Consider the following 18697-nt stretch of genomic DNA (forward strand, 5'->3'; position numbering starts at 1 on the left):
CAACAGTCGATAGGTTTCACTGAGATCCCTCCTCATTCTTCTGAACTCCAGTGAGTACAGGCCCAGATCCATCAAACACTCCTTGTATGATAAGCCTTTTAATCCCGGAGTCATTTTTGGGAACCTCCTTTGAAAGCTCTCCTTTGTCTGCACATCCTTTCTTAAAAAAGGGACCCAAAACTGCTCACAGTACTCCAAGTGAGGCTTCATCAGTGCCTTATAAAGCCTCAACATTACATCCTTGTTTTTCAGGCAATTTGATCCAAACAATTCTTGATCATGATGACCGCTGCTAATTTTGTCCTGAACTGCAGATATTAATTATAATTCTGATTCTCATTCCTAGTCCCTCAGGACCCATTATTGTTCTTTTACTTGTCCCACTGTCATTCCCTTTTGACTCACCTCAGTGTTAATTGTCATTTATACTCTCCTCAATCCACCCTTTCACCATCCTTCCCTTCTTGTTTCTCCTCAGTCATCCTTCTTGCAGCCTCAGTACCTGCTAAATACCCCTCCCAAATGTCCTCATTCCAGTGAAAGAACACCAACCAAAGGTTCTTTCTTCACAGATTCTGCCTGATCAGCTGGAAATTTCTAGCATGATCAGCATGAACTTTTCCTTCATTAGTGGCTTCCTGTTTTTGTGCACAGAGTACAAAGTACTTTTCATGTTAAAGCACAAGCTCCAAAACAGAATAAATCTTCAGTCTTAAAGAAAAAAGATTAAACTGAAATATTGAGACGCTTACCTGTATAATCTTCACTGCATTCACAGTTATAGCCTCCTTCCCTGCTTCGGCACAGTCCATGATTACCACAGGGATTGGAATAGCACAGATCAATTTCTGTTTCACAATAATCCCCAGTGAATCCTGGAGGGCACCTGCATCGCAGCCCGTTGATGGGATGAATAGGTCGAAATAAAACGGTGTCGGACGAAATGAACGGAGCTGAGCTGTCAAACTTCAGCACAGATACACACTTCATATAGTTTTCACAAGGCTCTCTCAGGCAGATATTGTCATCAAAGGGGAGGACCCGTTGGGTGGAGATGGTGGTCAGGAGCGTCCGGTTGAGGTAAATCTGCTCCTGCAGATCCTCTGAAGGAAAGTATTGGTTTCGAACCCCGCCAGGCAGCAGTGCAGAGAAACTTACATTCAGAATATTCGCACTGACATCTGTGTCATTCTGAATGTTAAAAATAAAAATATCGTCTTTGGTTGTGGATAACACAGCAGCAACTCCTTCAACAAATAGAGACAGCAGTGGAGACAGAAACTTGTCCTGGGACATGTTTTCCAAACGTACGGTGATGCTATTTGTCAGCATGTCTTCAGTAATGATGGTCACTCTCAGAGTACAGAGTGCAGAAATAATGTGAATACCGTCTGGAAGGGGAAAGAAAGAGGGAAACCATCAGTATCTGACACAATTGATGCTATCGACATAACGTCTAAGGGAATGACTTACTAGTGAGTAGCCAAACTTTCGATCTATGATTAAACCAAAGAGAACGTACATAGGTATGACCAGGCAACTGAATTAACCATGTTATGCATCAAAGTTGAAAGTGCAAAGTAAATTTATCACTTTTTTTCAATCTGTTTTTATTGATTTAAAAGAAATGAGTAAACACAAATCAGAGGAGAAGTTGTATCAAATACATAAATGTACAAAACAACTAAAGGGATGTATACTGTCAAAGTCATGTAAATGTTATATTGAACTATTATATATAAACAAATTTATTATCAAAGTACATACATGTCACCAAATACAACTGTGAGATTCATTTTATTTACTTAGTGATAAAACACAGAACAGGCACTTACAGCCCTTCGAGCCGCGTCACCAGCAACCCTGGAATTAACCCTCGCCTAACCAAGGGACAATTTACAACGGATAATTAACTGAATAACCGGTATGGCTTTGTACTGTGTGAGAAAATTGGTTACCTGGACATCAGCTATGGGGTGGCTGTACAGATATTCCTTACAGAGGATGCCAGAACTGAACTCTGAACTTCCAACGCCCCGAGCTGTAACAGCATCCCGCTCACCGCTACGCCACATTTTGTGGCGAGTGAAACCATCCACTGGAAATGGGACATTCTGATCCTGCCCATTAAAGCAAATAGGGAAACACAACAGACGAATGTTCCTCTCACACATTCACAAGGTGAATCCTTGCCATTTATTGGACAGGTCTGTACTGCCACTTAACCTTCTGGTTAGTGTATATCATGGAGTGATCCCTCAACCCTGTAACAAAGGGGGTATATTTTGGATGTCTGGAGTTCATACTCAGGCTTTTGGAACTAACACCGGTGAGCTCATAAGGCATAGGAGCATAATTAGGCCATTCAGGCCATTGAGTCTGCCCCACTATTCCATTATGGTTGATTTATGATCCATCTCAGCCCCATTCTCATGTCTTCTTTGATGCCCTGAATGATCAAGAACTTATGAACCTCTACTTTAGATGTCCTCAATGATTTGGCTTCACAGCTATCCATGAGAATAAATTCCACGGAGTCACCACCCTCTGGCTAAAGAAATTCATCCTCATCTCTGTTTTAAATGGATGTCACTCTATTTTGAGGCTGTGCCTTCTACTGCTAGACTCGCCCATTATAGGAAACATTCTTCCTACATCCTCTCTATGTAGGCTTTTCAATCAGTTTCAACGAGATACGCTGCATTCTAAACTCCAGTGAGTACAGGCCCAGAGCCATCAAACACTCCTCGTATGTTAACCCTTTCATTCCCACAATCATATTTGTGAACCTCCTCTGGACTTGTCCAATGTCAGCACACCTTTTCTTAGATAAGGGTTCCAAAACTGCTCATGATACTCCAAGTGTGCTCCGACTAATGCCTCAGCATTACCTCCTTGCTGTTATATCCTAGTCTTCTCAAAATGCTAACAATGCTAACATTGCATTTGCCTTTTTACCAGTGGCTCAACCTGCAAGTTAACCTTACAGGAACCTGCATAAGGCCTCTCAAGCCCCTGTGCACCTTTGATTTTTGAATATTCCCTCCATTCAGAAAATAGTCTATGCCTTTATTTCTTCTACCAAAGTGATCACCATACACTTCCCTATATCTTATTCCATCTGCCACTTCTTTTTCCCAATCTGTCTGCAGACTCCCTGCTTCCTCAACGTTACCTGCCCCTCCATCGATCTTTGTACTGTCTGCAAATTTAGCCACAAAGCCAACCCCTGAAGAACATCACTAGTCACTGGCAGCCAACCAGAATAGGTCCCTTTATTCCCACTCTTTGCTTTCCTGCCAGTCAGCCGATCTTCTATCCATGCTGGCATCTTTCCTGTAATACCATGGGCTCTTACCTTGTTGAGCAGCCTCATGTGCAGCACCTTGTCAAAGGCCTTATAAAAATCCAAATAAACAACATCCACTGAATCTCCTTTGTTTATTCTGCCTGTTATTTCCTCAAGGAATTCCAACAGATATGTCAGGCAAGATTTTCCCTTTAGGAAACCATGCTGGCTTTGGCCTACTTTATCATGTGCCTTGAAGTACCCTAAAACCTCATCCTTAATAATGGAATCCAACATCTTCCCAACCACTAAAGTTAGGCTAACTTGGCTTATAATTTCCTTTTTTCCTCCTCTATCCCTTGTTAAAGAGTGAAGTGACACTTGCGTCTGAAACCATTCCAGAATCTAGTGATTCTTGAAAGATCATTACAAATGCTTCCACAATCTCTTTGGCTACCCCGTTCAGAACCCTGGGGTGTAGTCCATCTGGTCTGGCTGACTTATCTACCTTCAGGCCTTTCAGCTTCTCAAGCACCTTCTCCTTAGTAATAGCAACTACATTCACTTCTGTCCCCTGACACACTTGAATTCCTAGCATACTGCTAATACCTTCCATAGAAAACATTTATACAGATTTTTAAAATTTTCATCTGTCATAGCTTTGTCCCCCATTACTACCTCTCCAATATCATTTTTCAGCTGTCCAATATTCACACACCTCTGTCTTTTACTCTATATATTTGAAAAAAACGGTATCCTCTTTTATATTATTGACTAGTTTACCTTTATATTTCACTTCTTTCTGTCCCTATGGCTTTTTAGTTCCCTTCCATTGGTTTTTAAAAACTTCCGAATCCACTAACTTCCCACTAATTTATGCTCTATTATATGCCTCCTTTTTGATTTTTGCAAGTCTTTGGCTTCCCTGGTCAGCCATGCTTGCCTCACTCTCCGTTTAGAATACTTCTTCATCTTTGGGATGTATTTATCCTGCACCTTCCAAATTACTCCCAGAAACTCCAGCCATTGCTTCTCTGTAGTCATCACTGCTAGTGTTGTCTTCCAATCAACTTTAGTTCAGCTCCTCTCTCATGCCTCTGTAATCCTCTTTACTCTGCTTTAATACTGATATATCTGACTTTATCTTCTCCCTCTCAAACTGCAGGGGAAATTCAATCATATCCTCATCACTGTCTTCTAGGGGTTCCTTTACCCCCTAATCAACTCTGCAGCTCCCTAATCAAATTTGATTCATTACACAACCCCCCAATCCAGAATTGCCTGTCCCATAGTAGGCTCAACCATAAGCTGCTCTAAAAAGCCAACTCATAAGTGTTCTACAAATTCCATCACTTGGGATCCAGCAACAACCTGATTTTCCCAATCAAGCCACGTACTAAAATTCCCCCATGACTATTGTAACATTGCTTTTATTACATGCCTTTTCTATCTCCTGTTGCAATTTATATCCCACATCCTACTGCATATTCAATGGAGTTCTACTAGTTGGGCTATGCTACCATTGCAAATATATAATTCTGTAAATTTACCTACATTCAAAATACTGAAGTTAAATGGGCGATTTTAGCAACTGAAAATGTAGTTAATCATGTATTATCTCCGTGTTGAAGGAGTATAAAATATCGTGTCAAGAGCGTGAGATTCTCTTGGACGCTCTCCCCTGAAGTTTTGCTGTGTGAATAAAGACTGTTATATTTCCTAGTTACAGCTTCTGTATGGCTCAGCTTTTGTCAGTCGCACCAGGGTGCATCTACATGTCATAGTGTATGAAGCATCTGTTGTTTTTTTTTTATTTCAGTCCCCTGCAATTGCACAGGTTTTAATTTCCGCATGAATCATAACTTCCGGATAGGTTCATCATCAAACTCTTCTAGAAAAATATTCATAAAAATTCCCTCCCACAGATTGTACGGAGGTTGAGTAGCAATAATTTACTACCTGTTTATTTCAGACCATCTGCCTTGAAGCAATTCTTAAACTAACGTGATCATCACTATTTCAATAGCCATTCATTTATAGCAACAATTGCAACAACTCTGGCCACCAGTGAAAACTAAGTGCTGTCATTCTCCATCAAGACAGCTGGTATAAATTGTTTCAGACGATGGAAGATTTATCAGTTGAAAATGCTTATGGGTCTTTTGGTTCCACACCGAACACCCAGAGTTGATTAAAAAAGTGGAATTGAATAAGGCAAAATTTCCTTTCAAACATAGAGTCAAGAACATTTGTTGCATAGGTGAGTTTTGGAGACCATCCTAGGTCCAGAAATGCCAGTGTAAAGCAAACATCAATCAATTAGGAGGAACTCCTAACACTGCTCTGTAACCCAAGCCATACTCGTTGCGCTCAGGCAATTTATCACGCTTAGGTGTACAGCTGAAAAAATCAACTTATCAAGCTGCAATAAATAACAATTCTTTTTATTTCTAGCGTTTGCTCTATACCTAAATGCCTTCCATAGACAATGGGCTCAAAACTTACACAAGTACAGTTCTTTTTGTTCTATCTGAACTTGCCTGCAGTTACACCTATCAGCTTCCAACACTCAAAGTTCAAATTTTACCATCAGACTACATAGATGTCACCACATACAACCCCGAGATCCATTTTTCTGCCGGCATACTCAGCAAATCTACAGAATAGTAACTATAATAAGGATCAATGAAAGATCAACCAGAGTACAGAAGACAACAAACTGCGCAAATGCAAATATAAATAAATAGCAATATGTAACAAGAACATGAAATAGCAAGATAAAGAGTGCCTAAAGTGAGATCATTGGTTGTGGGAACATTTCAATGGATGGGCAAGTGATTGTAGTTACTCCTTTTTGTTCAGGGGGCTGATGGTTGAGGTGTAGTAAATGTTCCTGAACCTGGTGGAGTGAGTCCCGAGGCAGTAGACACAATGATTAGTGCAACACAAAACAGGTGTTTTCCAAGCGCTCGCTTCACAAGGCAGGTAACATTCATGATGTTCTCAGGCATCCACCTAGCACAGAACACGAACACCTCCACGGAGTCAGGCCTGGCAGAATCTATTCATGGAACGTGGCTTGCTGTGTATAGAGAGCTATTCTATGTCAGTTCCAATTTTGCTTTGCTGGTTCAATTATCCCAATTCCGCCTACTCTAGATTTTGCATTATGTGTGTACGATGTGAGTGGAGCCTTTCATTCCCAGCACACTAAGGCTGAAAGATCCTCAAATACTGAACCTTTCCCCAGGAAAAGGGATACTGTCTTGTTACTTCTTGCAGATTAGGGTTTAGGATGCACAGTTAAGCAACAGGACAATTGCGTTCGTTGCTCTTGTCCACAGAGATTCTTAGTTTCTTGTTTGTAGAATTGTTTGCCGAGCCTTGAAAACATCTTGTCACTTGTCAAGGTGATATTGTCAATGTGCAACTGGGTGTTGTTTCTGCAGAGTGCTCATGTTTATATTGATCTCATTTGTTGCTCTGATTGACTGGCTTTCACGCTGGCCCCTAGTCTCCATGGGGTCCCGGCAAACCAGATAGCTGAGTGACCTCTGCTAATCAGTATCCCTGGTCGATGTGAGCATTGGTTCCTTGGATGTCTGCAGCTCACCCCTCGCCACTGATCCCGCAGATGCCTAGGTTCGTAAATTGCGTCCAGTTCCAGTCTTAATTCCATTTGGAATTGCCACTTCTATTTGCTCTATAATGATGAGCTCCTGCACCATCTCAAGTAAAAAAGATGAGAAACAACTCAAGGAGCCTCATGAAAGGAACATTATATACGGATCTTTAATATCTGCCGGATGATGCTGAGGATGTTCCACGAGTCTGTGGTGGCCAGTGCTATCATGTTTGCTGTTGTGTGCTGGGGCAGCAGGCTGGAGGTAGCAGACACCAACAGAATCAACAAACTAATTTGTAAGGCTGGTGATGTTGTGGGGGTGGAACTGGACTCTCTGATGGTGGTGTCTGAAAAGAGGATGCTGTCCAAGTCGCATGCTATCTTGGACAATGTCTCCCATCCACTCCATTATGTACTGGTTAAGCACAGGAGTACATTCAGCCGGAGACTCATTCCACCGAGATGCAACACTGAGCGTCATAGGACGTCATTCCTGCCTGTGGCCATCAAACTTTGCAACTCCTCCCTTGAAGTGTCAGACACTCTGAGCCAATAGTCTGGTCCTGGACTAATTTCCACTTGGCATAATTTACTTATTATTATTTAATTATTTATGATTTTATATTGCTATATTTCTACACTATTCTTGATTGGTGCGACTGTCACGAAACCTAATTTCCCTCGGGATCAATAAAGTATGTCTGTCTGTCTGTCTGGATCACACAAGTAGAACAGGCAACTAATACAAAGGAGAAAAGAATTTATCACAAGTAATGAAGCAGGGGATTGTGCCACAGGATTCTGAGAAGCAGAAGGCCCTGGATGCTTCAGCTTCTGTCTCTCACAGAAAGCTGGTGGGAAGTGGTGGACGGCTGGCAAAGCAGGAACATATCTTCAGGCAAGAGGAGCAATCAAAGGGAAAAGGTGAAGAAGCTAGGAGGGGTTTCATGAAACAGGATAGCGAAGGAGTCAAAGTTATGTGGTTGAAGGCATCCCCAACCCAAATATTGCCAGTTGGCCACAGGTACAGACCTGGCAATTAAATGAAAACTGCGACTATACTTTATATCCTGTTGTATGGAAGCACAATTGTAAATTAAATTTGCATGTGCATGTTAACAAAACAAATATCAGTCCAGTATTCTCTTGGTTCTGAATTCAGCAGTTTATGTTCCAGCCACATTTTTCTAAATAGGTTGGGCCTGAAACCATCAGGTTAACTATTTTTTAAAATTATTTCCAAATGTTTCCGCACCATGAGTTTCTTTTATTAACTTGAACAGTGGGAGTGCCAAACAGATCCCATTTCACCATATTCTTACAAGTAACTAGGCAACTGCAGCATAGGCACACAGGCAAGAAATGCCTCGGCACCTGGCGTTTTGCAAGAAATCATCGACATAATATTGGCTCACATATCAAAAGGTTCTTTCCAGACCAGGCTCTTGTCAATAATCTTTTTTGTTTTTACAGTTGATAAGCCTGAAGTCCCTTTGACAATTACAGCTGAGCAACAAACCAGTAATGTTGATCTACTGATCTGAATAGAATGGACTGCAAATGCTCTGAAGAGCAATGATAGAACGTAAACATTGTGCATTAAGGGATTTTTTTTTAAAACTACACTTCATGTAACAGAAAATATAAAAGTTCAAAGTAAATTTTATTATTGAAGTACATACATGTCACCATATACCCCAGAGATTCATTTTCCTGCAGACATACTCAGCAAATCTACAAAATAGCTGAATGGTGAAAGGCTTTGATAGAATGGATGTGAACAGAATGCTTCCTATGGTTGGAGAGTCTAAGACCAGAGGACACAGCCTCAGAATAGAGGGGTGTTCTTTTAATACGGAGATGAGGAGGAATTTCCAAATGTTTCCGCACCATGAGTGATGAATCTGCGGAATTCTTTACCACTGGCAGCTGTGGAAACCAAGTCTTTATGTATATTTAAAGTGGAGGTTGATAAATTTTTGACTGGTCATGAAGGGATACAGGCAGAAGGCAGGAGATTGGGGCTGAGAGAAAAATTGGATCAGCCCATGATGAAATGGCAGAGGAGACTCAATGGGCCAAATGGCCTAATTCTGCTCCTATATCTTATGGTCTTACAACAGGATCAAAAAAGATCAACCAGAGTGCAGAAGACAACAAATTATGCAAAAGTAAACAAATAGCAATAAATAATCATAGTAATAATAGGCATCCCTTGGTCTCAAGAGACCACAGATTGGTGCCTTGAAAAGTTTCTAAGACGCAGGCCTGGGCAGGGTTTTATGGGAGACTGGCAGTTCCCATGCTGCAAGCCTCCCCTCTCCACGCTGCCGATGTTGTCCAAGGGAAGGGCAAGGGCCGATACAGCTTGGCACCGGTGTTGTCACAGAGCAATGTGTGGTTAGGTGCCTTGCTCAAGGACACAAGATGCTGCCTTAGCTGAGGCTCGAAATAACGACCTTCAGATTACTAGACCAACACCTTAACCACTTGGCCACGCTCCAACACAATAAATAATGAGAACATGAGATAATGAGAAGCTTGCCAATGATGTTCAAAGGATGTTTTATATCCATCTTCAGAGTAATGGGAGAAAACAGAATTACAATGGCATTGTTACATTTCACATTATTTTTTACAACACATGGAAAATGACACATTCTATTTTAGTGCTGAGCCGATATGATTTCATTTATCCAAAAGGGTGGAAATGATACTAGCCCCATGTAATACTGTTGCAAACCACTTCCAAATTCATCATAAAGATAGCTGCAGCATGAAATGAGCTCCAAACTACACATTTCAATGACCCCAGTGATACACAAGTCATCTGCAAATGCAGGTCATTAGCAATTGTAAACAGCTATCAAATATCTTAGTATCTGGAGGTGCCGAGTGATATTCAGAAATGTATCAGGGATCAGTTTAATAACCGGTCACGTTTGACCCACATTGTACCAATAGTTTGAAAGGAATTGTAGTATAATTGTGTGTGTGTTCCGGATTCCACTGCTAGAATATTTGTTAGCAGAGAGATTACTAATGTGCCACAGAGCAAGAAGAAAATCAGTTCCTTCCTTTAAATATTTTCATCCCACTTGCTTTGACAAATTACTATTATGTACTATTCTTAGGAGTGAATAACAAAAAAACAAATCACATGCACATTGTGTATCTACGTTGTCATCAATATTTCTCAGATGAGAATGGTACAATAATCGCCTATCACATAAACTCGGAACAACTTACATCACATCCAAAGCAACATGCATAAAATGTTGGAGGAATTCAGCAGGTCATGCAGCATTTACGGAATGAACAGTCGTTGTCCATTTCCACAGATGCTGCCTAAACCTCTGAGTTGCTCCAGCACTTTGTGTGCATGTTGCTTTGAATTTCCAGCATCTGTAGAATTTCTCGTGTTTACATCACATGCAAAAGGATTTGTCACTAAACACCAATAATATGACTAGCTTGAATGCTTGGACAAGATAGATAAAAATGACATTTGACATAACTACATGACCACAAAGTGAATCATGTCCAAATTCATTTCAGTTCTAGATTTCCTTTGTTGGCCAGACAAACCTACCCCAGAGACACTACCTGCTCATCTTATCATACCATTGGATTGATATGTGGACAGTTTCGTATTGCAGTTCCAACATAAAACCATGCAAACTGACAGCCCAGTTGATACCCTGCATGGCTTATTGAAACATAGAAAACCTACAGCACAATACAGACCCTTGGTCCACAAAGTTGAGCTGAACATGCCCCTACCTTAGAAATTACTAGGCTTACCCATAGCCCCCTATTTTTCTAAGCTCCATGTACCTATCCAAAAGTCTCTTAAAAGACCTTATCGTATCAGCCTCCACCACTGGTGCCAGCAACCCATTCCACACACTCACCACTCTGAGTAAAAAACTTACTCCTGACATCTCCTCTGTACCTACTCCCCAGCACCTTAAACCTGTGTCCTCTTGAGGCAACCATCTCAGCCCTGAGAAAAAGCCTCTGACTATCCACACGATCAATGCCTCTCATCATCTTATACACCTCGATCAGTTCACCTCTCATCCTCCGTCGCTCCAAGGAGAAAAAGCCAAGTTCACTCAACTTATTCTCATAAAGCATGCTCCCCAATCCAGGCAACATCCTTGTAAATCTCCCCTGCACCCTTTCTATGGCTTCTACATCCTTCCTGTAGTGAGGCGACCAGAACTGAGCACTGAACTCCAGGTGGGGTCTGACCAGGGTCCTATATAGCTGCAACATTACCTCTCAGCTCCTAAATTCAGTTCCACGATTAATAAAGGCCAATACACCATATGCGTTCTTAACCACAAAGTCAACCTGTGTGGCTGCTTTGAGTGTCCTTAGACCCCAAGATCCCTCTGATCCTCCACACTGCCAAGAGTCTTACCATTGATACTATATCCTGCCATCATATTTGACCTAACAAAATGAACCACTTCACACTTATCTGGGTTGAACTCCATCTGCCACTTCTTAGCCCAGTTTTGCATCTTATCAATGTCCTGCTGTAACCTCTGACAGCCCTCCACACTATCCACAACACCTCCAACCTTTGTGTCATCAGCAAACTTACTAACCCATCCTTCCACTTCCTCATCCAGGTCATTTATAAAAATCACGAAGAGTAAGGGTCCCAGAACAGATCACTGAGGCACACCACTGGTCACCAACCTCCATGCAGAAAATGACCTGTCTACAATCACTCTGCCTTCTGTGGGCAAGCCAGTTCTGGAACCACAAAGCAATGCCCCCTTGGATCCCATGCCTCCTTACTTTCTCAATAAGCCTTGCATGGGGTACCTTATCAAATGTAAAAGGAACTTAAAATATTGCCAAAATTATGCACCATGTACAAATAAAAACAGTGGCAGGGTGCTCAAAGCCAGTTAATGTGAGGCTATTAGAACATCAGTTCTCCAAAGCAGTACAATAACTATTTCTGAGATGTGTACTAGATAACAAATGCCTAATGTGAAGGGCAGTCAGAGAGAGAATGCCACTGGTGCTTGGAGAGGTGGTCATGGTATTAAAATAGCCATTCAAATGCACAAAGACTGCTGGGAAAACGAAGACCAAAGTAGACCAGTTGCATCCAGAGAGATTCTACAGAAAGCAACCAATGTAAAAGAATGGTGCAAACTGAACTAAACTGATAAATTAGAGAAGTATACAGTGCAGCTATTCTGTTAGATAAGGTGGCTTGCTTCACTTAAGTAGAACAAATCCAAATTGCACATAATATAAATAGATCCCAAATGTTTCTACTAAGGGTTTGAAAACCAGCAGTAAAACAACATGGGGAGCATTTGGTTTAAATGCTTAAGGTCTCCAAAAGCACAGATGCATGGAAGTGGCCACAAACTTCAGTAAGGGAAGACCATCATAAAAATCTCTGATCAAGTTCCTAAACCTAGAATCTTAAAAGGAACTACTTTTAATATTATTTCCCCTCATGGGATTATCATTAAAGTAATGAGTCTTAAAGTTTATCGAATACCCATTATGAATATTATGAAATAATATGTTTAGTTCTGAATCTCTTCTGCCTGCTGCAGATCCCTTTGATCTTCTAAGCCAATTTGTAATCTAATGAACAACACACACAAAATGTAGATGAAGGGTCTTGGCCCAAAACATCACCTGTTTACTCTTTTCCACAGATGCTGCCTGGCCTGCTGAGTTCCTACACCATTTCGTGTGTGATGCTTGGATTTTCAGCATCTGCAGATTTTCTCTTGTTTGTAAACTAATGAGCCACTTTATTTCAAGTGTCACATGTGTGTCAAATCTATTTGTTATTTATATCTTTAAAAAGCTGAGGCCCTGATTAAAATAATTAGCCAAGAGATTTTGTACAAATACACAAGTGTGGTTTTTATTATGACTAATCCATATTATCATTTTACAGATTTGATAAGGCTTATCAAAGAATGCTAATCTTTATGTCCAAGTTAGGGGAGGGTCATAATGAACTGTGGAACATAATGCATGCAGGAATTCTGCCACATATCAGATTAACAGAATTAGATGATGATATGAGAAAGGAATCACAATTCCAGTGTTCCTGTCTTCCAGTCACAAGCAGCTCAGGTTGCAACTTGAACAACAAGATACAAGGAGGATAGATTATATGTCACACTATTCGTGCAGCTTATTCACCATTTCAGCTGTGTCATTTCATTAAGGGAAACATTTATTGTGCAAACGTTGCTGAATGGACAACAGGAACACGCCATTTAATCTAGTCATGAAACCTTTTACAAGATTCACCTAGTGTTCCCTCTATAATCTCAATATTTTTACTCAATGAACAAACCTGAGTCATCAGTGCCTTGTCAATGTTCCAGACTCTGCCAGGCCAATTCACAGCTTTTGGTTTGGACATGTCCAATATATTCTCGAAGGCACACACTCATCCATACAGGTCTTGATAAAGTCAGTGACAAAATGATGAGCTGAAGGGCCTCTTCCTGCGCTGTTCCATGTCTTATGGTCTATGTTATGCAGGTGCAACCATATAATGCATTAAGCACCACCAACTGAAAATACCTTTCTAAGCATATGCAGCGCTGTACCAGTAAGGCAGCTTCCTGTAATGCAAAGAATTTTGTCCTGCTCCCTCACCATTCTGACCTGAAGCATAAGTTGTACCTTATTGCACATTCATTCATCATTTAAAAGAATGAAAATTCCTTTTGAGAAGGAACTATAGAGAAGTTATAGCATCCACAAAATGCATTTTCACAGAGCCCTTAACAAATAAAAGTCTCTTTGGAGGGATGCAGAGGCACAATATCTATTAAAATTGTATGCCGTGCTAAAGAAGATGACACAGGGATGTATGGAGATAGAAGGCAACTAAAAGCTGTATCAAAAGATGTGGCTTTTAAGCAGACATTAAAGGGGGAGAAGGTACGCTACAATAGAATTTGAGGCTTTGATGTTGGAAACACAAAGCCCACTGGAAGCACAAAGTTAGTGGAAGATTGCAAGAAGACAGTCAAAAAGATTACTTCAGTGCACAATTTTGCATGCACTTATGCTTCAACCCTGATCATGTGGTATCATTGCAAAAATCTGCACGAGCTTGTTCACCATATTTTAGGACACAGTGTCAAGTTTGGCGCTCTATAATCAAACTGCATCAGCTTCAATAGAGCTGAAAGGAACACATTGGTAAGTGGCTGAGGCACTATAAAAATTAGAGCCAGGCTTTGAGTACTGAAGTCGGAAAAAATCATTTTACAAAGAAACTGAGAGAAAGCTAGAAACCGATTCCACAAATGGGATGAACAATAAATGTTGGTATTGCCAGTGACACCCATATCCCTGAAAAATTAACTAAAGAAGGATGCAAAGTCAACTGATGAGCTTTAATTTAATATGGAGTTAAATTTCAGATTATCAACAATTTAGTTGAATAGCAAAATAAGGTTATGGTGCTAACATACTGACAATGCTGGGTAGGTCTGGCTTCATCTGTTGGAGAAGGAAATTCTAATGCTTTGCATCAAAAACTTGACACCAAAAATCAGAGAAGTTAGAAAACAAGTTTCAGTGATACAGCAGGGGTTGAGGCAGGGAGAACAAAGAGAATGTGTGATGGGGTGGAGTCTATGAATCAGTGGGATAGTGTTGATATTGGCTGAAAGAAGGTGATGAGGGCTCGATAATGACTGTGGATCAGTCTGGAATGGGTACAGAGAACAAAAGGAAAGAGAAAAGGATGCTGGAACACTTAAATACATATGGCAAAAAGTGAAACACTGTCACTGGAAAGCAGCAGCTATCATAAGAGAACCCCACAACCCAGATCTTGCTCTCTTCTTGCTGCTGTCATCAGGCAGAAGGTACAAGAGTCGCAGGACTCACACCACCAGGTTCAAGAACTGTTACTACCCCTCAACCATCAGGCTCTTTAATAAAATGGGATAACTACACTCACTTGTCCCATCTTTGAGATGTCCCACAACCAATGATCTCACTTTAAGGACTCTTTACCTCATTATCTCATGTTCTCATTACTCATTGCTATTTATTTATATTTGCATTTGCACAATATGTTGTTTTCTGCACACTGGTTGATCTTTCATTGATCCAGCTGTAGTTATTATTCTACAGATCTGCCAACTATGCCCGGTGGAAAATTGTACATGGTGACATGATCTGAAAAATTACTTTGAAATCTGAAATGCTGAAATACCCAGCAGGTTAAGTCGTTCCAGCAGAGACAGAAAAACCAAGCCTTCCCCATGCAATGACCCTGAAATAAATTGGAAAAGCAAGCCTTCCGAAACTCAAGTTCAATGCAAGGTCCTAAAGCTGCAATGTGCCCAGAAGGAAGATGAATGAGATGGTGTTGTTCCTCAACACGCCTTGTGCCCTTGTGGCACATCGGGTGGCAACCTTGCCTTTCTTTTGCGTTTTTGACTGTTTTTTACAAAGCTGAGTTGCTAGCTCCATGCTCAGCCCAGCAAGGAGCTGGTGGATTCAAACCCAGGAAAACTTGCCTCGAAGTCCGGTGCGGATGCCACTATACCACCACCTGGCAAGGCATGCCTCACTGGAACTGTTCAAGTAGCCAGAGACAGATGTAAGACTAGAAGTGGGACAGAGATTCAAAGCTAAATAGACTAATCCATTTCCTTTATTCCCAAGTCAAGTTTACTGTTATTTAACTATATACATTTATACTGTCAAATGAGACAATGTTTCTCTGGACTAGGATTTGCCCACCAGTACAAATAACACACAATAAATTAGAACATAGAACACAGAACACAGAAATTTAAAGCACATTACAGGCCCTTCGGCCCACAATGGTGTGCCGACCATGTAACCTACAACAGAGACTACCTAGAATTTCCCTAGCACATAGCCTTCTATTTTTCTAAGCTCCATGTACCTAAGAGGCTCTTAAAAGACCTTATTGTATCCACTTCCACCACTTCCACTATTCCACGCTCCCACCACTCTCTGTGAGAAAAACTTACCCTGACATCCCCTCTGTACCCATTTCCAAGCACCTTAAAACTATGCCCCCTCGTGTTAGCCATTTCAGCCCTGGGAAAAAAGCCTCTGGCTATCTACCTGATCAATGCCTCTCATCATCGTATACACCTCTATCAGGCCAAGTTCACTCAACCTATTCTTGTAAGGCATGCTCCCCAATCCAGGCAACATCCTTGTAAATCTCCTCTGCACCCTTTCTATGGTTTCCACATCCTTCCTGTAGTGGGGTGACCAGAAACTGAACACAGTACTCCAAGTGGGGTCTGACCAAGGTTTTATATAACAGTAACATCACCTCGGGGCTCCTGAACTCAATCCCAGAGCTGATGAATGCCAACACATCATACACCTTCTTAACAACACAGTCAATCTGCGCAACAACTTTGAGTGTCCTATGGGCACAGACCCCAAGATCTCTCAGATCCTCCACACTGCCAAGACACTTACCATTTATAATATATTCTGTCTTTAAATTGGACCTACCAAAATGAACCACTTCACACTTATCTGCGTTGAAGTCCATCTGCCACTTCTCAGCCCAGTTCTGCATCCTATCGATGCCCCTCTGTAACCTCTGACAGCCCTCCATACAATCCACAACACCCCCAACCTTTGTGGCATCAGAAAACTTTCTAGATGTACAGAAAAGCTGGATGAACTCAGCAGGTCGGGCAGCATCCGACCTGCTGAGTTCATCCAGCTTTTCTGTACGTCTTGATTTGACCACAGCATCTGCAGTGTACTTTGTGTTTAGCACACTTTCTAACCCACTCCTCTACTTCTTCGTCCAGGTCATTTATAACAATCACAAAGAGGAGGGGTGCCAGAACAGATCCCTGCGGAATACCACTGGTCACCGTCCTTCATGCAGAATACGAAACATCTACAACCACCCTTTGCCTTCTGTTGGCAAGCCAATTCTGGATCCACAAAGCAAGGTCTCTTTGGTCCCTGTGCTTCTTTACTTTCTGAAGGAGCCTTGCATGGGGAACCTTATCAAATGCCTTACTGAAATCCATATACACTACATCCACTGCTCTACCTTCATCAGTCTGTTTTGTTACATCCTCAAAGAATTCAAATCAGGCTCATAAGGCATGACCTATCCTTGACAAAGCCATGCTGACTATCCTGAATCAGGTGATGTGTCTCCAAATGCTCATAAATCTTGCCTCTTAGGATCTTCTCCAAAAACTTGCCCACCACTGAAGACAGACTCACTGGTCTATAATTTCCTGGGTTATCTCTACTCCCTTTCTTGAACAAGGGAGCAACATTTTCAACCCTTCAATCCTCTGGTACTTCTCCCGTCCCAATTAATGAAGCAAAGATCATTGCCAAAGGCTCAGCAATCTCCTCCCTCCCTTCCACAGTAGCCTGGGGTATATCTTGTCCAGTCCTAGTGACTTATCTAACTTGCAAACACGAGGAAATCTGCAGATGCTGGAAATTCAAGCAACAGACACAAAATGCTGGTGGAACGCAGCAGGCCAGGCAGCATCGATAGGAAGAAGCACTGTCAACGTTTCGGGCCGAGACCCTTTGTCAGGTGTTGGTGGAATGCAGCAGGCCCGAAACGTCGACAGTGCTTCTCCCTATAGATGCTGCCTGGCCTGATGCGTTCCACCAGCATTTTGTGTGTGACTTAACTAACTTAGTGCTTTTCAAAAGCTCTAGCGCATCCTCTTTCTTAATGCTCAAGCGTTTCAGTCCACTGAAAGTCACCCCACAATTGCCAAGATCTTTTTTCCCTTGAGAAAGAATTAAATCTACAAATAAATTATGCATAGATAAACAAAGCAAAATGCATAAAGTAAATATTGTAGAGTAAAGCGCAAATTATCTGGTGACACTTCGAATGCAATGTGACAGGGAGTTCAGAAGCCTAATGGCCTGAGGGAAGAAGCTGTTTCCCATCCTGACCGTTCTTGTCTCTATGCAAGTCTGCCTGATGGTAGAATGTCAGAGGCTACTGGATGGATGGGTGGGATCGTTAATAATACCGAGGGCCCTGCGCACGCAGTACTCCTGATGAATGTCCCCCGCGGATGGTAGGGGACTGCTATGATCCTCTCAGCCGTTCTCAGAGTTCTTTGTAGAGCAATGTTGATACATAGCATTCAGTAACTTGCTAATTAAGTACATTAAAGGGGAAAAGGGAGTACATATTCCACAGGTTTATGAGCCAGACACACAATGGCACTCATATACATCAACAGGCCCCTCCTGATGGAAAAGAACTCTTTGCACATAGTTGATGAATAACAAGCTGGGGTTCCTACTCAGCACATAAACTAGCATGAACCCCAATGTCAGCCGTAAAGTGGGTTGGTCCTTGGAGGTTTCAATTGGCTGAACACCATTTCTGGCACAAAGTCAACTCATAACCCCACTGGTTGAGTCCAGCACCAAATATATATTTCTTCTATTGTCTTCAGCTATCGTCCTCCATACTTCTGTCTTCCTCTGAATCTTTTAATCTGTCTGGCACTTAAGTTAAATCTGTAACCCCTTTGTTCTCTTTTCTCACATTTATCAGTATCTGGCTTGACTCCTAAAGATTCCTCCCTAGTATTCACATTGTTCACAGCAGGCAAATGTAGTGTGTCCACCTTGACACTGCATTTCACATTATCTGTGCTGTCAAAAAGATGCTGGTTTGCATTTCATTATCCTGCAGAGCTGGTTTTATTTGCATGCACTTAAATGGAAGTAAAATGTTAAAAATA

The 18697-nt window shown here is 41.5% G+C and overlaps 1 protein-coding gene across 5 annotated transcripts in view; it reads right to left on the bottom strand.

Moving 5' to 3' along the window:
* celsr1a (cadherin EGF LAG seven-pass G-type receptor 1a) overlaps positions 1-18697 on the bottom strand; it is a 368062-nt gene that overhangs the window by 178919 nt on the left and 170446 nt on the right. For all 5 annotated transcript variants that reach the window (XM_073066355.1, XM_073066354.1, XM_073066352.1 and 2 more), the window contains one exon: positions 753-1391. In XM_073066355.1, coding sequence (XP_072922456.1) covers positions 753-1391 — 639 coding nt within the window. The remainder of the gene's footprint in view (positions 1-752; positions 1392-18697) is intronic.

The sequence above is a fragment of the Hemitrygon akajei genome, chromosome 14 (assembly GCF_048418815.1).
Source record: "Hemitrygon akajei chromosome 14, sHemAka1.3, whole genome shotgun sequence".
Lineage (NCBI taxonomy): Eukaryota > Metazoa > Chordata > Chondrichthyes > Myliobatiformes > Dasyatidae > Hemitrygon > Hemitrygon akajei.